General features: G+C 44.1%; 1 protein-coding gene across 2 annotated transcripts in view; it reads right to left on the bottom strand.

Annotated features, from left to right (window-relative positions):
- Nucleotides 1-1,111: 1,111 nt before the first annotated feature.
- TGM7 (transglutaminase 7) overlaps nucleotides 1,112-24,062 on the bottom strand; it is a 28,078-nt gene continuing 5,127 nt past the window's right edge. For both annotated transcript variants that reach the window (XM_025473024.3, XM_049104327.1), the window contains exons 2-13: nucleotides 15,081-15,263; nucleotides 14,410-14,655; nucleotides 13,500-13,618; nucleotides 11,469-11,597; nucleotides 11,203-11,380; nucleotides 8,710-8,848; nucleotides 7,149-7,252; nucleotides 6,532-6,774; nucleotides 4,781-5,107; nucleotides 4,193-4,353; nucleotides 1,730-1,863; nucleotides 1,112-1,513 (exon numbers count right to left, since the gene is read on the bottom strand). In XM_025473024.3, the coding sequence (XP_025328809.1) occupies nucleotides 1,354-1,513; nucleotides 1,730-1,863; nucleotides 4,193-4,353; nucleotides 4,781-5,107; nucleotides 6,532-6,774; nucleotides 7,149-7,252; nucleotides 8,710-8,848; nucleotides 11,203-11,380; nucleotides 11,469-11,597; nucleotides 13,500-13,618; nucleotides 14,410-14,655; nucleotides 15,081-15,192 (2,052 nt within the window). In that variant the 5' untranslated portion in view covers nucleotides 15,193-15,263 and the 3' untranslated portion in view covers nucleotides 1,112-1,353. The remainder of the gene's footprint in view (nucleotides 1,514-1,729; nucleotides 1,864-4,192; nucleotides 4,354-4,780; nucleotides 5,108-6,531; nucleotides 6,775-7,148; nucleotides 7,253-8,709; nucleotides 8,849-11,202; nucleotides 11,381-11,468; nucleotides 11,598-13,499; nucleotides 13,619-14,409; nucleotides 14,656-15,080; nucleotides 15,264-24,062) is intronic.

Consider the following 24,062-nt stretch of genomic DNA (forward strand, 5'->3'; position numbering starts at 1 on the left):
CTAGGAGTTCAGTTTTTTTATACTCCACATATAAGTGATATTATATTTGTTGTTCCCTGTCTGACTTATCCCTCACTTGGCATAATGTCCTCGAAGTCCATCCATATTGTAGTAAACGGAAGGATTTCCTTTCTTTTTTTGTGTGACTAAATAATATTTGTGTGTGTGCATGTGCACGTGTGTGTTGTGCGCACACGCATGTGACATCTTTGTCAATTCATCCACTGACAGACACTGGGGTTGTTTCCATACCTTGGCTATTGTCAATAATGCTGCAATAAACATGGGAGTGAAGATATATCAATATAGTAATATTATTTCCTTCAGATAAATACCAAACATGAGATTGCTGGATCCTAGGGTAGTTCTATATTTAACTTTTGAAGAACCTCCTTACTTTTTCTATAGTGGCTGCACCAGTTTGCATTCCCACCAACAGTGCATGAAGGTTTCTTTTTCTCCACATCCTCACTAGCACTTGTTATCTCTTATCTTTTAAGGATAACCATGTAATGATAACTTTTAAAAGCACAATGAATGGTGAGGGAAAGAACAGGAGAGTAATGGCAAACTGTTAGCAGAGATTTCTTCTGAGATGGGGAGCTACTGGTAATTTTTCTTTTGTTTCTTTTCATTTTTTCTTTTCTTTCTAAATTATCTAAAGTGAGTACAAATGGTTCTGAGTGAGCCCTGCCCAGCCATTCCCACGCTCTCAGGCAGCAGCAGAGAAGTCCTGCTAGATAGCTCTGGCCAGTCCTCCTGGAGGCACATTCACTGTCCTTCCAGGCCACCCTCCCCTGACCCCTCTCCTGCCTCTGCCTGCAGGCTCGCTAAAACTATTTAAATGGAGAGACCTAAGATCCTTGATTCCAGAGAAGCTGATTCAGAGGGGATCATATTGGGCTTATTATGTGGTTGGGACCTTAAAGCATGAGAGAGAAGATAGGAAGAATGGGGATGGGGTTGGGGAGGGGGTGTTCAGCCAATACAGCTGGCAGCCAGGCCAGAGGACCAGCCAATAGCAATAAGTAGCTTGTTAGCGCAGAAGAGAGAACACAGGTGTTGAATAAAGACATTTTTATTGTCTCTTCCCAAGATGCACACTGATTCTAATAGAGCTTCATTCGCCTCCAGGCAGGCTGGGAAGAGGACAGAGAAAACAAAGATAACATTACACCTTCAATGCAGAACATTGAAGAGCAGAACAGACCAAGGTGGGTCTGTGAGGGGGCTGGAAGGGCATCAGGAGTGGGGTGAGGGGAGGGGCTGGGGGATGAAGAGGAGAGCATTAGGAGGGGTGTGGGGCTCAGGGAGGGGCTGGGGTGTTGGGAGGGCATAGAGGTGAGGAGGGATTCAAGAAGCCCTGGAGGCAGCAACAAAGATGTCCTTGTAGCCCTTGATCTCCTTGATCTCATTGCTGCTGATGAGGACCTGCAGCTGGCGGGGTCCAGTTTTGATGGGGTAGAGGTCCAGTTGAATTTGGATGGTATGTCCAGCCACCAGAGTCCCAATGCTGAAAGTCAAAAAGAGCCTGTTAGAGCCTTAAGCAACTACTGGAGTGGATGATCTGGTTTCACCTCTTGGTGGGTAAGCACCTCCCACCCTTCAATACCACCAAGCTCAACCTTCCCCAAGGAGGGTGGGAAAGTGGTGGCAAGTAGGCACCATCCAGGAGACCATCCTAGGACCCCACAAGATGTCCCTTGTCAGAGACCAGCATAGTACTTACTTATTGTATATCTGCCCATCGATGAGGCCACTTCCCTCCAGCACCATCATGCAGTTACTCAGAGCCACTGTTAGGGTATTGGTGAGGGTGATGTGGACTCTCAATGCCTTACCCACCTCAGCCCTTTTAGACACCTGTGTGGAGAAAAGGTGGGTATATTGTGGGCAACTGGCCTCATTTCTGTGCTCCAGTTCAGTCATCTCACTCCATCATCCCTCTGTTGATCACCAGGCATGGTCAACACTTAGTGCTAAAATGCTGCAGGGAGAGAAGAACATGAGCTAAGAGTACTCAAGGTTAACATGTATCCTGCCCTGTCTTAGAAGGTCACAATGCTTCAGGAAGCCTCCACCAGCTGGGAATTGACACCAAGTTGAAATCTATTTCTCTCTCCACCATCTAGTTCAGGATGGCAATTAGATCTCGACTTAAGTGCCACCTCTACTCTGTTAATCATGGCTAATAGAAATGGTGTGTTGAAAAGGATCCCGAGGCCAAATTGAGAGTCAGAGAGAGTTACGATTGATTAGTAGTGTCTGACACAGGCGTGGGGTAAGAAGTGGTGTCATTTGTGCCAGCTATATGCTATCAGCGATATTGTTCTAAGGCCAAGCGATATTGTTCACATGATATGGCAGAGCCAGGACCTGACCCAGATGTCCCAGGCCCCCGTCAGGATCTTTCTTTCCCCCACATTGCTCTGACAGTAGAAACATTCTGAGTTTTTCCAGGTGTGTTCTGTGCATCCCATGTGAGGTCTGTGTCATAGGGCAGCATGGCCATGGCCTGTGAGTGGGAAACAAGGATTCTAGCCTACACACTTCTAGAGCTGATGACTAGCTCAGTGCCAGCCAAGTGATGGAATTGATAAACAAATGTTGAACTAAAATGAGTTCTGATTTGCTTTGACGTGGATGGAAGTGGAGGGTATTATGCTGAGTAAAGTAAGTCAATTGGAGAAAGACAATCATTATATGGTTTCACTCATATGGAGACTATAAAAAATAGTGAAAGGGATTATAGGGGAAAGGAGAGAAAATGAGTGGGAAAAATTAGAGAGGGTGACAAAACATGAGAAACTCCTAACTCTGGGAAATGAACAAGGGGTAGTGGAAGGGGAGGTGGGTGGAGGGATGGAGTGACTGGGTGATGGGCACTGAGGGGGGCACTTGACAGGATGAGTACTGGGTGTTATATGTTGGCAAATCGAACTCCAATAAATATATATATAGTTCTGACCATCCAGATCATACTTGGGGCATGTTCTGTCTCAAAAAGAAAAATCAAGGAAAAATAAGAATACATACTGACTTCTCTAAAATTCAAATGAAAGAAACAAATCTCTTACTCTAATGAGGGCATCAAAATAAAACAGGTAAAAATGTCTTTGGAATCCCTCATAGTCACACAAATCATCCCCAAGTCCTTTACCAATGGGGACCAATGAATAGTCTACTTGGCATCTGATATGTCTACACCAGATCTTGTTGGTAACCAGGGCTCTGGGTAATAGTCAGGGTCCTCACCTCAGCACCAGCATGGCCAGGTGAAAACTGTCAGGTGGCCAGGCGGCTTATGCTGTGGAGCCACTCAATTCTTGTTCTGGGTGAAGGTGGAGTATGCTAACAGATCCAGCAGGTGCAAAGCCAGGTTGGGATTAGGAAGAAGGCAAGTCCTTCAGAATGGGTTGGGGGGGCAGGTGGGGAAAGGAGGCTTCGAGGGAAGAAAAACCCTGGTAACAGGAGATGGAGAATAATTCTGCCCTCCATTTTTAATAAAGATTTATTCATTCATTCATTCATTCATTCATTCGTTCATCCATGAGAGACACACAGAGAGAGACAGAGACACAGGCAGAGGGAGAAGCAGGCTCCCCATGGGAACCCAATGCGGGATTCCATTCTGGGACTCTGAGATCACTCCCTGAGCCAAAGGCAGACGCTCAACCACTGAGCCACCCAGGTATCCCTTTTACCCTCCATTGACCTTTCTTCCACCTGTGTTCCTTCCTCACGTAATGACCTTGCCAGCCACACACTCTTGGAACTCAAAGAGACTCACCTTTCATTTGTTCTCCCTCTTCCCTGTCACCCCTGTATTATCTGCAGGTCCCTTTGGAATTTGAGTTGTGCTTTTTCTCAAATTCATTCCTCTAATCCATCTCCCAGCCACGCCTCTCCTCTCTGTCTCTGCAAAGCCTTTCCAATACTTAATATGTCTTTATCTCCATCTCATGTCTGTACAGTGTCTTCCTATGCATTCTCCACAAAATGTCACCGTCTCTGGGGAGCCTTCCACTCTGTTCTGCACTTTGCACTGAGCATGAGGTAGCATTGTACTGTGCTTTAATCATCTATTTAGTGTCTGAGGCAGGGACTATGTCCTGTTTACCACTGTAGCCCAAGGCCCTGGGTTGAGTGAGTTAGAGGACTCCTGGGCTCCATCTCCGTCCAGACACCTTACCTCAATAGATAAGTGGGGAGGCTCCAGAGAGATATCTTTTAGGACCAGCATGGACCTCCCCGTATCTTCCACCTTGGCAATGCCAGACACGCGGATCAGCTTCTCATCTGTCAGCTTGTTTCTATAATTTTCGTAGGGTAGCAAGAGCGGCCACTGTATCTCTAAGCACAGACAAAAGACACCTTGAGTCTGGAAGGAAAGAGAGAGGGGCAGGGAGAGAGAGAATATGTGTATATGTGAGAGAGAGTATGCGTGTGAGTCTATATGTGTGTGCAAGTATATTTGTGTGACAGAGAGGGGGAGAGATGCAGTGTACTTACCCTATACCCACTGCCCCCAGGGGTCACTGCTATGTTTCCCCTAGTGGGATGGTATCAGACGCACAGCACATGGCATGCAATCTCCTGCCAACAGCAGCTTCACTGTCTGGTGTGTGTGTGTGTGTGTGTGTGTGTGTGTGTGTGTGTGTGTGTGTGTGTGTTGGGGTGCCGGGATCTCTGTGTAATCTGGCTGAACCATCCCTGCTTTGTTTATGACCCCAAAGTTCCCATCCTTATTGGTGCCTTTCCCGGCCTACCCTATACTCACCCTCCCCAAAGTCCAGGTCCAAGTGCACTGTTTGCCTCCAAAGGGGTTCCCGGGTGTCACCCTGGTGCAATAGGGCCTGCGCACTGAAGCGCACCACCAGTCTGATGGGACCCCGGGGATGGACTCTGTCTGGCACCCTCCGGGCATGCAGCTTCAGCATCAGGTCATGACCCCACTCAGGTGTCTTGGCCAGGTGAAGCTGCAGCTGTGCTGGCTGATCCTGAGAGCCCCTAGACCCAAGCAGATCTAGGAAGGGAGAAGAGGCCCTTCTTGGGCTCAGCATTTTCCGGGAAGCCTTCATGAACACAGATCGCTCCTCGGGGGATCCTGGCAGAAAGAAGAACCAGGAAAGCCTTCAGTGAGGAGGGATTGAGAGGAGCAGTGGCCTTCTTGGGGGAAAGAAGCTACCCCAAAAACTCACAGCTCCCCTCCCAAAACCCCAGCCACATGAATAGCTGCATCAGGAGGTGATATAGCATCATGGCTAAGAACATGGGGATTGGTGTTGCTTGATTGGTGCTGGGTTCAAATCCTTGCTCAGGCACAGTTCCTTAATCTCTGGGTACTCAGTTCTTTTATCTTATTTTTCAAAGATTTTATTTATTTATTCATAAGAGACACACACAGAGAGAGGCAGAGGCACAGGCAGAAAGTGAAGCAGACTCCCTGCAGGGAGCCCAATGCAGGACTTGATCCCAGGACCCTGGGACCACGCCCTGAGCCAAAGGCAGATAGATGCTCAGCCACTGAGCCACCCAGATGCCCCTCCATTCTTTTATCTGTAACTGAGGTCTAACTCCTTGCCTCCTAGAGCTGCCAAAAATTTGAGTTATATAAGTTGCAGAATATAAGCACCTAGTGTTGTTCTTTGTCTTCAGTATTGCCACCATCATTGCTGTCATCATCATCAAAGCCAAATACTTCTTCCCCCACCAGCATCCTCACTTCTAAAATACATGCTCAAGTCTTCTGAATGGATCTTTGTCTTTTGCTCCTGGGGGCTACTCAATATTCAGGCTGAGCCCTAACTCACCCAAACTGTGGACTTCTCTAGAACAGCTACTGTGTACCAGAGGCACTGCTCCAAGTGCTTTCTGTGTATCTACTCATTTGCCCTCATGAGAGCCCTCTGAAATGCCATTAACCCATTTTATAAATGAGGAAGTAGAGGCACAGGGATGGTAAGAACATATCCAGGCTTACATAGCTAGAACCTAGGAGGGCCTTGGTTAGTACTCAAGCAGCATGACTTCCCCTGGCCTCCACAGGGACATCTACACCCTTCCACAGGCCAGGCATCCTTTCCCTCCTGAAGCATCTGCCTTCCCCCTTGCTGCTACCCCCTGCTGCCATGACATAATGAGATTGTGATATGACCCTAGGACAGAGTTGCCAGGTAAAATAAAGGACATTGTATTTGAATTTCAGGTAAATTTGAATTTTAGATATACAATGAATAATTTTTAGCTAAATATACTGCATACTATATTTAGGACACACTTATACTAATAAAATATTTGCTTATCTGAATTTATCTGGAATTCAGATTTAACTGGGCACCCTCTGTTTTTATTTGCTCAATTCAGCAACTCTAGGGCCATGTGGCCAGGGTCCAGGAAAGCCAGAGTTTGCCACGAGGAGGAAGTGATCAGGTGGTGATGATTTTAACACGAGTAAGCCATCCTCACTGGGAGGCACAGAAAGGAGGGTCTACCCACCCCCCTTCCCTGAATCCCCAGGGCCCCAAGCACCTTCTGGATACTTGTAGGAACCGGTAATGTTCTGGCGCTGATCTGACCCTACCATCTTGGTGCTGATTTCCTTCCCGATGGAACTGGTGTTATGGACCAGGATTTCCTGGGCCTGACCATTCCTGAAGAGCCAAATGACTTCATCAGCATTCACCTCCGCGTATACAAATGGGGTGTCATAGGGCAAGTGGACCTCCCCTTCCCTGACGGCCTTCACAGAGGCAGGGCCACAGCAGAACAGGCCTGTGGAGGGAACAGAAGTTGAGGATGGCTGACAGCTGCTAGCATGTGGACTGGGATGGGTGGTTGGGGAGGGGGGTGGGCAGGGGCCAGTAGGGAGATGGGATGGAGAAAACCCACATCTACCGAGTACTCTCAGGTTCCCACAGATTCATCTGATCTTCACACCCACCCTGTGAAGTGGCATTTATTATCTTCCCCACTTTACAGGTGAGGAAGCAACTGAGAGGTCCTGTGACTCATCAGGGTCATCCAGTTGAAAGCAACAAAGAGAAAAACACTACTCACTACTCCTTTCTGGCCTCCTGCTCTTGTGGTCAGTCCCCCTGCCAACATCCCCACGGAGCCCAGACCCTTCCAGAGTGGCCCTTACTCACCATTGCTGGTTTGCTGGGGGGTGGGGTCCAGAACCTGCCAACCATTGTATCCTGGTGGGAGGTCTTTCCGGATCATCCAGCACTCATTCCAGACGTGGAAATTCCTACAGTAAGGAGATGAGAATCATGTTTTCAGATTTGCCAGGTACTGGGCACTATACTGAGTGCTATAATTTATATCAGTTTTTTAAAATTAAAGTGTAGTTGACATACAATATTGTATTAGTTTCAGGTGCACGATATAGTGATTTAACATTTATATAAATTAGGAAGTGATCACCATGAAAAATCTAGCTACCGTCTGGTACTGTACAAAGTTGTTATGTATTAATTATATCTCCCCCATTTTTTACTTATTTGAAAGTAATTTCAAGCTTATGGTAAAGTCACAAGCATAGTACAAAAAAATATCCATCTATCCATCTGTGATTACCATTCTGCCCCATTTGCTTTATCATTGGCTTTCTCTCAGTATGGATATGAAGACTATGAATACATTTTTTCTTTTGTTTTTTTACCTCAGTGTGTATTTTCTAAGAATAGAGATCTTCCCCTACATAATCGTGAACAGTTATCAACCTCATACATTTACTATTGATATAATATCTTTATCTAATTTACTGTCTATACTTCAGTTTTGTCAGCTGACCTACTAATGTCCTTTACAGCATTCCTTTCTGCCCAGTCCAGGATCAGACATTACATCTAGTTGTGCAGTGTCCTTTGGTCTGTTTGGATCTGGAGTATTTCTTCAACCTTTGTTTTATTACATTGACATTTTGAATACAGTATTCATTTATTTGCCAGAGTGATCCTCATTTTGAACTTGTCTGATGTTTCCTCATGATTAGATTTGGATTATGCATTCATACACAGAATTCTACATAAGTGATAACAGCCTTCCCAAATATACTACTGCTGATTGAATGGGGGATGCTTCGGGCCCCTAGGAGCTCAGAGAAGGAGGGGCTCCAAAGACAGCTGCTAGTTCTCACACAACTCAAAGATCTTACCTGGAAACTGGCTGGAAAAGGAAAAACAGAAAATCAGATTTTCAGTAGAGCCGAGGAGAAAGGAACATAGGAAGAGACTAGAGATAAAGAAATGACAGGACATACAGAGATACACACACATACATACATACTCGTGCAGAGGGGGAATGAGGTGGGTAGAGGAAACAGCAAGAGGGACTGAGAAAGTAGACAGAGGCAGTGAGTTCAGGCTTTGCCCTAACAGGGCAAGCAGAGAATGGCACTAACAGAATGACTCAAAGAAGGAAGAATAAGAGGCATACAGATTATAAGGTTACTATTCACAGAACACATGATGTATTCATTCGGTTGTGGGCTTCAGTGTTGTCCCATAGTCTTCTATCTCTGAAATGAGTGTGCTGTGATTATCTAATTAGCCAGAACAGTTTCCTAGGTTGGGGAATTACTCCCTGGGCACCAACAACAAAGTGCAGGGTAATGCACTACCTCAAGACCAGAGAGGATCATGTCAGAGTTTCCCTACCCTTCCTGAAACAGAGCAGAGATCTGTTTGAGACCATGCCCCTTACCATATTTTGTCTCGTTTCTGAATTGGCAGCATCTCTGCATTTTGGTCAAAGTAGGTGTCGATGGTTAAGTTCCCATCCATGTTGTGTGCAGAACGGAAATTGGAAACCACACGAGTTGGAACACCTAAACATCTCATTACTAAAGAGAAGGAAAGTATGGAAAATTGCTGAGTTCATTTCAAGCAGAATCATTGGTTTCCCATGCATACTTTCTAAGTTTTAAGCTGGAGGAAAGAAAGAAGGCCAAGACTCTTACAAATCCATACCTGTAACTCCTCTATTCTCAGAGCACTGCACCCAGGCCCAGAACCCTGCTGCCTACCTGCCCCATCGATGGTCTCCATCCCACTAGGAGAAAGAAATCATTTGAAGGTTACTTAAAACACCAATATGCAACTCAATTTATAACTTGGGGCTTTTTCTGTTCAGCAGCTTTCCAAATTAAAAACAGAGAACCTAAAACATTTGCTAATTTGAAAGAAAATTTTAAAGACTTTAGGCCTTACGCTGTGGCCAGTTTCAGAAGAGAAGCTGTCTGACCTTAGTTAGGTAAGTGGCTTAACTTCTTTGAGACTTAGTCTCCTGTATGTAACAAAATAAGGAATTGGACTACATGATTTTCAGTCCTGAAATTCTAAATGTGTAATTCTACTGAAATACAAGAGTTTGGAGGAGGTAAGAAAGAAATTCAAGAAAGGACAGAAGGGCAATATACACTTAACAAAGATAAGTGGGAGACCTCAGAGACAAAGGGAACCTGCAGGGCCAAGGAGGCAACAACCATCTTTGATAAGGCAACAGCATCCTCTTGTGGCTTCTCAGGATAGTACTACAAAGGCTTTTTAAAGCTGAGTTAAGATTTCACTTAAGTAATTAAGATCTATTCATACAAAGCAGATATTACAACACCTACACTACCACCACACACAAGTGCATGTGGCACACACACACACACACACACACACACACACACACACACACCTGCCCAGGACCAAATAAAATCAAGCCAAGAGCCAGATATGACTTTGGAACATAGATCCCCACCTCAGCTAACGAGACAAGGAGTTCAGAGGAGTTTAGACAGAGGGAGATTTATCCTACCCCTCCTGGCTCAGGAGGAGCTCAGGGTGCCTCCTGAGGCTGCTGGGAGGATAATAATGCTTTGGAAAGTAAGAGGACTGTTGAGATTGATGAATCTTTCTGTTTCAATTGATTCAAGAGCCCCAAATGCAGCCAGTCATCTGTTCACAGTTACCTCTCTACTCCCAGCATTGCTCCTGGGCTTTTCACAACCCCTCTGCAGGGTAGACCAGGGCTGAAAGAGGCGAGAGGCTGTGTAATGGGAGCAGCTGACCTCTCACACAATGGCCCCAGAACTCTAGGGCCTGGGAGTAGGGAGACCCTTCAAGGTGTAGTAAGGATGCAGACAGAGACCTCTTCCTCTCATCCCAGTGTCTAAGGGCTTGAGCCCTCTTACACGACACCTGCCTAGCCAGGGACTTCCCAGCTCAAGGCAAATGTGGCCATACTAAATTCTGGTGCTGTGCTGAACATTTTCCAGGGATAATTGAAGAGGAAAGTGAGGTCACTTGATTTGAACACTCAGATTTAAACATCTCCTCTGTCTGCAGCACCCATACCTAACTTCCAAGCTATGCTGTCCCTCTCAGAAATATCTAGAACTTTGTCTTTGGCCCCTGTCTCTGTCTTTCCTGTTCTGTGCTCCCTCATTCTCCAATTCAGAGCCAACCCATTCATTCAGCAAACATTGACTGAGCACCACAGTGTAACAGGTAACGCTGTGTAAGGTGCTTCTGCCTTGCGTGAAGGAGGACAGGAGGGCACCTCAGTATTCTATCTTTCCTTCACCTTTGCAGATAATCCAAACAACACCTTTCTACTAAATTATAAATAAATGATAATGCATAAAACATTGATGCTCCATGCAGGTAGTCAGCCAAGTAGCAAACCTCCAATTGTAACTCCTCAAAAGAAGTATTTCTCAATATTTTCAGTATTCTCGGAGAGAATACTTTCTCTCCGAGAAGTATTTGGGAGACATCAGCTCTGCCCATGGGTGAGATCAGGCTTTCCCAGACCATCTGCTTGCAAAGCAGGCTTCCGCCAGCCTGTCCCTGACTCCGGGCTCACCTGGAGCTGAGAAACTTGAGCAGTGGCAGAAAGAAGCTGCCTTTGCTTCTACTTTGGGACCACAAGCCTCTCTATCCAGGAGACCGTTTTAATAGTCTATCTGCCATCAAGGAGACTGAATGATTGCAACAGGTCAACCTCTCTCCTAGGTAAATATGCAAGACTCCTCAAGACTACAGAGTGTGCTGGGTAAGAGTCCATGTGTTCACTGCTCCTTAGCTGTGGGGCTATAAATAAGCCACAGTTAACTTAAGTGAAAATGGAGATATCCGAGCCCAACCTCAAAGAGTTATCAAGAAAATTAAATAAATGATTCTCCATCTTCATCTCCCCATCACTCACCTGTGCACATAACAGCTGCAAAGACCCAGCACTGCCCAAACTTCACAGGCTGCTTGCCCCTGGCTGACCACTGCCGCAGGATGGCTACACTGCCATTCCACTCCAATGGGCTGACACCCCTGGAGTAGTCTTCTCCCCAGTTCCCCTGCAGCACACCGCTGTCATCATTGCTGTTGATCTGCAAAGAACAGACAGGTGGGTTTCCACAGTGCCCTAGGGGAGCTCAGATTGTCCTCAGATGAAGGTGGGAAAGTTTCTCTCCTTACCATGGCACTCACCACCCTGCAGACATACACCGGGTCATTCCGCTGGGAGTAGTCTTTGGATGGGTTCTCTAAGAAGTACAGGCTCTTGTCCAAGATCTCAAAGCATATGTCTATGATGTCCTCTTCAAACTTCCAAGTGATTTCATGGGAGAGAAAAGAGAAAAGTCAAAATGTCTAGCATCCTGAAACTTTGAGTCCATAACACACACTTTTAGGGATGGTGCATATGTGCTAGGGATGGGAGTGGGGTTAAATATTAGACAGGGTCCTTCCTTCAAAGAGCTTACGATCAAATTGGGAATGTATGAGATTCAGAATTCTGAAAAATAAACCTGTGTGGCTCTGATGGAAAAATCCAAACAGAATTCGGAAGTGAGAGGTCTATTGACCAAGAGATCAGAGAGGCCATTGGTGCCAGTGGACTTTGAAGGACTAGGTGGACAGGAAGAGAGCAGGGTGGGAATGTTCACCTGAGGTCTTTGAGTTTGGTGGTGCCAAGGATAGGGCTTAGAGATTTTTATTTCTAGAGAACATGAGGGAAGAGGAAAGATCAGACGGATAAATACAGGGTCGGCCAGGAGCAGAGAGGGAGCAGAGTGTGGGGATCCCAGGAGAAGCCAGTAGTCTCATAACATACATTTATAACATATATTTGTGAGATATGCTGCAACCCTTTGGCTGCCAAATGCATTGGTGTTTTTTTCAGTTTCAAAAAATCATATAAGCTGTCACAGTCGGAGAACAGGGCAACTGGTCTTCCTCAGCAAGGACCCCTGCTCTCTCCCCACTACCCTTTGGTGAGTGTGGATGGGGTTGAAATGTCAGTGGGAGGAAGGCAGAAAGTATACCAGGCACGGTTGGTGGTTGAGAGTGGAAAAGTTGCTCAGAGCCAAAGATCCCACCCTTTGTACACTGACTGGATATTTGATGTTATTAAAGGAATTACTTGTTCATTTTTCAGTTATGATAATGTATTATGGTTTGGTTTTTCAGAAAGAGTCATCATCTTTTAGAGCTATAAAAAAAAGTATTACTGGATTAAATGATATAGTATCTACAATTTCCTTCCAAAAATTCCAGTGATGAGTTGGGAGTGATGGGGACAGTGGGCAAACTTTTTCTCTAATGAACCAGATAGTAAGTACTTTAGGTTTTGCAAGCTTTGGGGCCTCTGTTTCAACTACTCAACTCTGCCACTGTAGCATTAACACACCCATAGATGATACTTAAGTGAATGAACATGGCTGTGTTCCCATAAAATGTTATTTTTGGACATCAAGCTTATTGAACTTCATATCATTTGCACATCAAAACAATTTTTAGGTTTTTGTTCCAAAAACTTAAAAATATGAAAACCATCCTAACTCATGGACCATTCAAAAACAGTCAGTAGACTATAGTATGTAAAACTCTGGTATAGATGGAATAAGATTCACCATAAATTGCTTACTAATGAAGCTGAGAGATCAGTTCATTTTAGTAGCCTGTCTATTTGGATTATGTTTTAAGTTTTTTTATATAAAATATTAAAAACTTGAGGGGCACCTGCCTGGCTCAGTTGGTAGAGCATGCAACTTTCCATCTCTGGGTTTTAAGTTTTTGTTTTTTTTTTTTAATTCTTATTTATTTATGATAGTCACACAGGGAGAGAGAGAGAGAGGCAGAGACACAGGCAGAGGGAGAAGCAGGCTCCATGCACCAGGAGCCCGATGTGGGATTCGATCCCGGGTCTTCAGGATCGCGCCCTGGGCCAAAGGCAGGCGCCAAACCACTGCACCACCCAGGGATCCCCTGGGTTTTAAGTTTGAGTCCCGTGTTGGGTGTAGAGATTACTTTTAAATCTTTAAAAAAAAGACAAAAACCTTGAAAGATGTCTCCCTTTCCTTCCTTACCCCTCTTACTGGAGGGGAAATTGGCCAGCACCACACACCCGGACTTTTGTTAGTGGCCCTTTGTGAGCTAATACACAGAGTTGATAAAGAACCAGCTGAGGGAGACCTGCCCCAGATCCACTTTTGGTCACAGTGTTACCTGTCCATAGTTCCAGGGCCAGGCAGTGATGAATCTTTCATGACCCTTGTAAACAAAGCCATAGTCCATCATGATATACTCCTGCAGCAGTATTTCACTTGGCAGGTAGACTTCATCCTCTGAGGGGTTAAGTAGTAGAGGGGGCAAAAAAGAAACAGTAATTAAAAGTCAGTAATGATAGTGTCTTGCTGGCTAATAGGAGAAGGAACTGGTTGATGGCAATAGAAATCAAGACTGGACCCCTAAAAGTCTACTGTGCTTTTCTAGAGGCCAGTGTTAGAATCTGTACTTTAAAAATAATGACTGTCATTTCCTTTTAAAAAAATATTTTATTTATTTATTCATGAGAGACACACACACAGAGGCAGAGACAGAGAGGCAGAGACATAGGTTAGAGAGAGAAGCAAGCTCCACGCAGGGACTGGGACTCGATCCTGGGTTTCCAGGATCACACCCTGGGCCAAAGGTGGCACTAAACCTCTAAGCCACCGGGGCTGCCCCCAATGACTGTCATTTTCTGATTGTAAAGTGGAAAGCTTATTGTAGAGATTTGGAAAATATGGATGATGGAAAGAAGATAATGAAAATCACTCAGTGCCACTACTCAGAGAACCCCCCCACCCCCGTTACAATTTGGTGTATTCTAGCCATTCTTTCTCTCCACGTATATGTAATATAATTAGGGTCCCCTGTGTTCCATTTGTCTAATCTGTTTCACTTAGCATCACACCATGAACATTTTCATCATGCCATTAATTTTTTTTTTTTTTTGTAAAGATGGATTTAGTGTGAGCACATGGTAGTATATGGCATAGATAGGCAGCTTTCATCTTCTGGGCTTTCTCAGAAGAACTTCAGTGAGCACTCCCAGTCGATCAGGTTAGCATTACAGACCATAAGCAAGTCATACCTGCATTCCACGGGTTAAAAAGGAGGATGAAAGTCCCCACTGGGTGAGCCACACTGTGACCCTGGCCCTGAGAGATCTCTATCTTCAGAGTGTAGGGACCAATGACCGCACTGGCTGGTGTGAAAAAGGAGACTAAGAGTGAGTTGGTGTCAGTGGTGAAGTCAGAAGCGCTCCAGACATTGCCTTTTCGAGCCTGGGTGAGGGAGAAGGTGGCTCGGGTTCCCAGCAACTCCATGGGTGCCGGTCCTGTGTGGGAGAGAATGACCCCAGAACGAGGTTTAAAATCTATGTGACATGATTCCAGGGAGACTGGGAGGACCACCTGCGATTCCTTTTGGTTTAAGGCTTTATTGTCACTGGGTGTCTTTGGGCAAGCCATTGAAGACCTGTGGGCCTCAGTTTTTTTTAATGTGTAAAATGGGATCATCATAGTACCCACATGAAACTCTTGTTATGGGGATTAAATGAAATAATATGCATAAAGTTTGAGCACAGCGCCTGTTGCATAATGCAAAGTTGGCTGTTACTATCAAAATTGCAGTTTGCTGAGTTGGCCAAATCTTTCCTTAACATCACTTTCAGGGTTCTGGGGATCTCAGGAAAAGAGAGGGGTGGGAGCACTCAGAAAGGCTCCTACAGGTGAATTTTGCCTTGGGTCAGGATGAACTCACCAGTCTCAGCCACAAAGGTAAGGTAGTCTTTCCCAAAGTGGAAGGATCGGTTAAAATGTAGCTGGAGCACAAAGGACTGGCCCCGGCGCACAATAAGCCGCTTCAGGCCCATCTCCTGTGTGTGATGCTCCTTGTTGTTCCTTGGGCTCTGCAGGTCAACAGACCTGAGCTCCAAGGCTGCCACTGGAGGGGGCGGGGAGGAGACAGGTCATTAATCACCGAGCCAAAGCTCCCATGCTCTGAATTAGGTAGGATTCTGTCCAGAGAGTAGCCCTTCTGCCACCCTGCCTCCTAGTTTCACAACTTAGCCTCGTAGGACAATTTAGCAGGCCCTGACCCTGGAGTGGGAAGGTTGTGATCCTTGTGACTCTGCACCCAGACCAGACTGGGAGCGATAGGGTTTAAGAATTAGGGTCCCAGGAAGAGAAATGTATCCATATAACTGAAACTTAACCATTAAAGTGCCACCACATACTGTTAACTACTTTTGTGGGCAATCTTTCCAAAAGTTACTCTATTGTCCTGCTGACAGAGGATAGAGCGTATTAAAATTTTGTATGAATTCAGTCAATGCGCTGACTATATGCAAGTCCCTGCTTTAAGATACCAGGTGGTAGTTTATTTCTCACCTCTCAGCCACATTCCAGGTGGACGAGGGCACAGACTCTTTCCAGGATGCTACTGTATGTGTGCACCTAGTATACAGTTTAAAGACTCTCATAGCACAGTGGGCCAGAGTGCAGGCTCTCCCCACCTCAGCTGTAAGACTTTGAATAAGTCCCTTATGTCCATAGACATCAGTTTTCTAGCTGAAAAATGGAGACAGTGGTATTCCTAGCCTTAGGGTTCACGTGCACATTGAGTGAGGATTCACAAGTAAAGACCTTATTGTAGCAGCAGGTACAGAGTAAGCACCCAATAATCACTAATTGCTCTTAATGCTACTAATAATGCAGCCTCAGACTGCATTTGCTTTGTTATTTTTTATTTATTTTTTTTTTTATTTTATTTATTGCACTAACAGTAAGCAAAAATCCATCAGATATTTTTTACTAGTAGCACATCAGTTTATCTCAGTGGTTCTCCACTGGAGAAATTCTGTCCCCTAGAGGACATTTAGCAATGCCTGGAGACATTTTTGATTGTCACAACTAGAGAATGAGGCCAAGGGTCCTGCCAAATAGTATCCTAGAGGAAAAACAAATCTTGGCACCCACCCACTTTTTATACCATTCACATTTTGAACTTCTACATATATTTTTTATGTTTTTGCTAAATGAGTTCACTTTGCTAGTTTCAGCCCATCTTTCCTACCTGGCTAGACTTCTTGAATTCTAATTCTTTTACTCAAATGCTTCACCTTAACACCTGGGAATTGCCTAAACTATTTTCTAGTTCTTCATCCAAGTCATAGGTAATAAGATGGTTCTAAGCATTAGGGCTTACGTCAGATGCCAATGGAGCTTTCTTCCAGGTTAACGCTGAGCTATTAGGAAATACTCTTTTAGTTGTTCAACTAGCTGTGACTACCTCTAATACTTTACATGAGGAAAGTGGATTAAGTGTTTAAAAATGTCTTTCACAGGGGTGCCTGGTTGGCTCAGTCGGTTAAGCATCTGCCTTTGGCTCAGGTCATGATCCCAGGAGAGATTCCCTGTGTTGGGCTCCCTGCTCAGCAGGGAGCTGCTTGTCCCTCTCCTGCCCCTTTCCCATCTCCTTCTGCCCTTTCCCCCTCTTCCCCGCCCCCTCTCCGTACCTGCTCTATTGCTTACTCTTTCTCTCTCTCTCTCTGCCAAATAAATAAATAAAATCTTTTTTTAAATGTCTTTCACAGTCTAAAAATCAAATCCAATTTTCATATTTGCATCTTTCCTAAAAATTTGTTAAATATTTGGCTAAAAACAGAGTGCTCCTGATGATCCCTTAATCCCCCTTCTTGTAACCTTCTTTCCTTGAGGTAGATTCAAAGATGAATTACTGGATCAAATCATACAAAGCTTTTAAACCTCTTGATGTAACTTAAGCACTTAAATAATTATATTATTGGAACCAGAAAAGTTAGGGCAAGATCTAAAACAGATGCCTTAGAGTTACTTAACAGCATTTTTAAAACATCAGGTCCAATCCATTAGTAGTTTGCAAAATCAGTTTAGAGAAATGTGACCAATATTTTTTAAAAATAGAAAATATCACAATGTATCTAATCACACATAAGGAGAGCAAGTATAATTTTATGTGCAACTGAGTCATGATGTAAACTGTGGGTCATGGTCAGAAAAGTTTGAAAGCAACTGGCCTAGAAACTGGTGGAAGCTGATTGCATCTTATCTGTTCTTGAGGAGCCTGACATTTTTACAACAGGAACTACGCGGCCTCTGAAGGAAGCTTCTCTACCCCATGTATAGTGCTCAGTGGCCATTCCACCCTGAAAGATCAGATAGCCAAAGAGCACTCAGGAGCACTTATATCACTTCCACAGGAAGGAACAGAAGGGAGTGGGGTGGGGGGCAGCATTTTTCTGGCTGCTGTTCACAGCTAGAAGCATGGTTCGTAAGGGCAGCCACCTCAATTCTCCATTTACCCAGGCTGGTGCTTGAGTTGGGAAGGAAAGTGGGAGAGGAAGAAGGAAAATGCCTTCCTCTCTGTGCCAGGCTGCAGTGCATGGACAAAACTCATTCTCCTTTGGAAACTCAGGTTTTCTTTTTTATTCCACTTAATACCATTATGCATTTGGCTCACTAAAGTGCTTTTCCTATCAGGGAGACAGTGACTTCAAAAAACAAGAGGGAGGTCCTTCAAGGGAGCAGGAAAAGAAAATCAAGAGGATCAGGAGAGGTTCAACAAAGCAGGAAATGAAGCAGAAGCAATTAGTAAAAGTATGTCAGCACCCACAAGGTCTTCTTGACTTGGCCACCTGCCCACCAGAGTTAATGATGTGAGTAAGAGGAGAGTAAGCCCCAGCCACATGACTCTTGGTGCTTAACTAATATAAAGACAAGGAAGGATCAAATATACCCCCATGTATTATTAGTCTTAAAAAGTGTGGGGAAAGACGGGGATGACATTTAAACAGCCACCTGCCTGTGATGAGTTCTGAAGCTCCTGCCCCCTGAGATGAAAGCCTGAGGCAGCCCCATTCTTGAGAATGGCTCCATCTCTGCCCTTGGGTCTTAGGTCAGAGGTAACGACTGCACAGGGGCTTTCTTCAGCCACTGAATATGATGCCCCACATCTCACCTACTGCTTGCCATCACAACCCCCTCTTTATTCTTTGTTGGGCACTTAGTAGTGTCTAGAATTAGTTCCAGAGAAGCAAAGACCTTGGCCATCTTCTCACACCTGGATCCCCCATGCCTCAGATAGAGCATGGTTCCTAGTCATTACTAATGTTAGCTAATGCTCACTGAGTACCTACTACATGCCAGACACCATCAGAAGCATTTTATGTGTCTGAAAGCATTTCTGTTCTCACAACCACCCTGTAATGGAGGTGTTAATATTCTTCCCCACATGCTGGAAGGTATAGGGCAGATCTGGGATTCAAACCCAGGTAGGCTGGCTCCAGAGCCTTCACTCTTAACCTTGATAGTCTCTGGCCTTCCCTGGTAAGTGCTCTGAGATGTTTGCTGAAGCAATATGTGCAGCTTGGATAAACTATGAGAATAACCTGACAAGAGGGCAGTGGGGCTATATAGGAAGAGAGAAGCCTGTGAGGGCAGCAGGGCCAACATGAAGGGGCACTTGTCTCCAGGCAAAGATGCTGCTGTTTGATTCAGTAGTAAATAGGTAAACCTATCCACGGTGGGAGGATAAAATGGTACATCTTTCTGAGGGCAATTTATCAATGTTTATTACATAAGAAAAGAAAGCCTTGGATGCCTGGGTGGCACAGTGGTTTGGCGCCTGCCTTTGGCCCAGGGCGCGATCCTGGAGACCCGGGATCGAATCCCACGTCGGGCTCCCGGTGCATGGAGCCTGCTTCTCCCTCTGCCTGTGTCTCTGCCCCCCCCACCTCTCTCTCTCTCTCTCAATCTCTGTGTGTGACTATCATGAATTAAAAAAAAATTAATAAAAAAAAGAAAAGAAAGCCTTAAAACATAAATACATTTGAGCCATAAATTCCCCTTTGGGGAATTTTTCCTAAGAAAAATCATAATTTGTGTACAAAAATGTAAGAAATAAGGATGGCCAGTGCAGACCAAAGATACTACAGTAAGAGTTGGATACCTAAACTTTATTCTTCTTATCTTAGTGTGACCAACAAAAAGAACAAAGAATATCAGGAAATAATTCATGAAGTATTAAAAAGCAACATAATAAGACTGAAACCAGGGATGCCTGGATGACTCAGTGGTTGAGCATCTGCCTTTGGCTCAGGGCATGATCCCATGGTCCTGGGATCAAGCCCCACATTGGGCTCCCTGCAGGGAGCCTGCTTCTCCTTCTGCCTGTGTCTCTACCTCTCTCTGTGTGTTTCTCATGAATAAATAAATAATTTTTTAAAAGACTAAATAAAACCAAGCATGGCACAGATTATCTTTAGGTAGTAACACTATGGGAAGTTTTTCTTTCCTGTGAGTTTTTTGGTACTGTCCAAGCTTTTGCTTTGAACATGTATTCCTTTTCTAGTTAGGGAAAAGCATTACTTTGACTAGAGGCAGCTTTTTGAACAGGAGTAGCACCATCAAAGCTGTAGTGCAGGATTAATCTGGCTATGGTATGTAGCTCAGATGGAGGGAAAAAGTCTAGGGAGGGAAGGGCAGTGAGACTCTGTCGTAATAACCTAGGTAAAAAACTAAGAGTACCTAATCAAAGGTGTTGGCAAGAAGAAAGGAGGGACCGCCCTGTGTGTGTGAGGGACTGGCATCCATGGGTTTGTGACAGGCTAATAAACACTTGTTGAAATACCTTGACTTCCGGGGCTTCCTAAAGCTAGTTTGGATGAAGACTGGGGCAGATTAAAAGAATCCACAGCCAGCTATGTCCTAGGCAATCAGGCTACTGATGAAATACTGGAAAGCTCTAGACAGAGATACCGAAGGGTAAATTATCCCAGGCACAGCAAGCACTGGGCACCTGCCACCAACCACTAGGTGAACTGGGCTCCTTCCCTTCTCCTTCGTTTGCCCCTGCATTTAGACTAGCTACTCTGTCAGTGTCTTTTCTTTTCCTACTTCTCATCATTATTGTGAATTTAGTGCTTTTGTAAATATTTCATTCTTTTTCATTACTTTTCTTTTTAAAAATATGCAAGGGTACATCTTTGTGAGAGCACACAAAGATTCCTTAGTGATAAGATTACTACAGAGTGTTTCTATTTCTCTTATAGTGTGCAAGAACAAAACTGTCTTATTATCTAAAGGTTCAAGTCCAAATTGCTTTGTCAAGCATTCAAAGCCCTCCTCAATGTGGTACCAACATATTTATCCAATCTTATCTCCCAGTAGCCCATAAATAAATTCTGCTTCATTCATGTTGTGTCTTCCAAATAGATCATGCCCAGACTGGTTCTACCTCTGGATGGTCCCTTCCCCAATATCCGCATCCCCACTGTCTCCATTCTTCAAGTAAAACTCAGCATCCACCCTTTTCACAAAAGCCTCCCCAAACATTTTGGTACATGGAGATATCTTAACACCTATAACAATAGTTTTATATCTGGGTAATATTTATTGAGTGTTTTTAAGCCCCAGGCTTTATATACATTATCTCCTTCCTTTTTTTTAAAAAAAGATTTTATTTGTTTATTCATGAGAGACACACAGAGAGAGGCAAAGACATAGGCAGAGGGAGAAGCAGGCTCCCTGTGGGGCACCTGATGCAGGACTTGTTCCCAGGACCCTGGGATCACGCCCTGAGCTGAAAGTAGATGCTCAACCACTAAGCCACCCAGGCATCCCTATATTACTTCCTCTGTCCCTACAACTATCCAACTAGATATTATTAACTCCATATTACAGGTGAGTAGACAGATGATCAGTGAGACTAACTTGCCAGACTAGTAAGTGGCAAAACTGTCTTTTAAATCTAGACAGTTTGACTTCCGAGCCTAGCTAGCTTTAACCTCTGGCTTGTGGTGCTAGTCTGGAGGTTTTCACCTTTTTTTTTTTTTCCAAGTAAGTGATTATTGTGCTTTAATCAAATGAAAATGTAACAAACAGACCTAAGAGGAGCTGCGCTGATGGAAGAAGTGGGGAGGGGTTCCCCTGGCTTCTCTATAGAGCCCTAAGCATCTAAAGAGCACAGTGAAAATCACAGATTCTTCCCAACCTCCATATCCTAAAATGCCAATAAGTCAGCTTCAGGGCCAACCTGGTGTCCCTCTTTCCTCTCAGTTTCTCAGACTCTGAACCATTTATTCCTCAGTTGTCTAAGCTGTTTCTTTGTGTATTTTTAAAAATATTTTATTTCTTTATTCATGAGAGACACAGAGAAAGAAGAGGCAGAGACACAGGTTGAGGGAGAAGCAGGGTCCATGGAGGAAGCCCAACGCAGGACTCAATCCCGGGTCTCCAGGATCAGGCCCTGAGCCAAAGGCAGACATTCAACTAAGCCACCCAGGCATCCCTAAGCTGTTTCTTTGAAACATTATTTCCCTTTAATGATATCTACATGGTTAACTGTATTATGTGATGGCTTATACCCAGTGCTTGGCAATTCAAATAGCTGCTGGTGAGACAAAAGTGTCCCCAGGATGGCTACACAGTTTGAATCATTAGGTCTTGGGATGCCTGGGTGGCTCCTTTTCCTTTGTCTTCTCACTTCTCTAAAAATATCTTGTTCTTTTATTAAGATGCTATACAAGCCCAAATCCTAACCATCCTTCTGAGTTACTCATCGCTGAGTGCTCCCATGTATATGTGCAATGTACATGTTAATACACTTCTGTTTATTTTCTGTTTCTTTTATCAGACTAATTGTCGGTCCCCAGCCAATGCACTTGATTGGTAGAAGGAAAAAAAGTGAAGTTTTCCCTCCTCTACAATATCCATCAAAAACTTAGTGGGGGGAATCCCTGGGTGGTGCAGCGGTTTGGCGCCTGCCTTTGGCCCAGGGCGCGATCCTCGAGACCCGGGATTGAATCCCACGTCGGGCTCCTGGTGCATGGAGCCTGCTTCTCCCTCTGTCCCTCCCTCAGTCTCTCTCTGTGACTATCATAAAAAACAAAACAAAACACTTAGTGGGTATTGTCTTTGATCTGACAGTTCTTCTTTTAGAAATCTTTCATATAAAAAATACTTGCACCCATATGCACAGTTATATCAGTAGGGATGTTCACTGCAGCATTGTTTATAAGACCAAAATACTGAAACAATCTAAATGTTCATGTATAATGCATAGTAACAAATTAAATAAGTTAATAAATTTATTAAATAAGCTATGTTTATATTCCCAGAATGGAAAATTATAATTCGACTAAAAATGTTTAAAATATTTTATTTATTTATTCATGAGAAACAGAGAGAGAGAGGCAGAGACACAGGCAGAGGGAGAATCAGGCTCCATGCAGGAAGCCCGATGTGGGACTCGATCCCAGGTCTCCAGGATCACGCCCTGGGCCGAATGTGGCGCTAAACTGCTAAGACACCTGAGCTGCCCTAAAATTTTTGATAGACCAGTATGCACTGGCATGCAAAGATTTCCAAGATATATGATTACGGTTTTTAAAAAGCAAGTCAGCTTTTTAATATGCATTATATAATCCGATTGTGTAAAGATACTATGTATTATATGATCCCATTGTGTAAAGCCAAAAATTCTATATAATCTAGTATTATCTGGTTAAGCAGTTAAGCACATTGTTAACAGTTCTTTCCTGTGAGAAAGGAGCAGGATTGAGAGTACATATGTACGTGAAAGGGGACTTGGCCTTTTTTATCCTAATATGTGAATGTATTACTTTTTATAACAAGTATATATTTTTTGTGTATTACTTGCTTAATTAAAGTATGGTTTTAAAAAAAGATAATATATTGGGGCACCTGGGTAACTCAGAGGTTAAGCATCTGCCTTTGGCTCAGGTCATGATCTCGGGGTCCTGGGATTGAGTCCCACATTGGGCTCCCCATGGAGAGTCTTCCTCTGCCTAAGTCTCTGTGTCTCTCATGAATAAATAAATTTAAATAAATTTAAAAAATAAAAATAATAAAAATAAAAAAGATGATATAACATTTAGGCTTAGGTTGAGGATAATGGAGGGGAAAAATACCCTAGACTTTGGAAAAAAAAACATGTGCCAAAGGTAGCATACAAACAGGTGTCTTGAGACTCCTCTGTTTAACTCCAACTTCTGTTAAAATACCATGTACAGCTCTAATCTCTAGTATTTTCTATGATATGTAATTTTGGGCACAATTTTAAGAAATACATAATCCATGTTTAGCATCCTCTCCCAGTAGGTCCTGTGTGACTACCAGACTGGAGTGTTCTTTTCATTCCAGCAGCAAAGATTCTGAGGTGCTCTGGAAAAGAGCCTGAGCACAGAGGCAGGAGCAGCACTCTTTAAGGGGAGCTGAGAATCAGAGGAGAAACTGGGCCAGGAGAAAGGTCTAGGATCTAAGAGGTGATCCTCCCACAGCTACAGGGTTAGCCACAGAGATGGCTTCCCAAGTACCAAGGGTTCTTATTAAACTATCCACAAAATGTTGAACTAGAGGTTATCTCTATAAAACCTTTTCTTTGAGGTCCCTGCTTTCTTGGGTATAAGAGTATAAGATACCAAAAATGTAAACACATAGGTTGTAATTCTTAATTATGCTAACTGCTATGAGAGAAAAAAAAAACATAGAGTAGTCAATATTTAGGTAGAATATTGAAAGACCTTGAGTCAGAAAAGACAGTGTGTGGAATGGCAAACCCAGGGTATAGGGAAGGGGTAAGGGGGGGTGGGAATTGAGCTTGATCAGGGACATTTGTGCTGGGAAGCCATCAGAATCCCAGTGGGTAAGGGCCACGGTCCAGTTCATATTTTAAAACAGGTAA

Source organism: Canis lupus, chromosome 30, assembly GCF_003254725.2.
Source record: "Canis lupus dingo isolate Sandy chromosome 30, ASM325472v2, whole genome shotgun sequence".
Taxonomy (NCBI): Eukaryota; Metazoa; Chordata; class Mammalia; order Carnivora; family Canidae; genus Canis; species Canis lupus.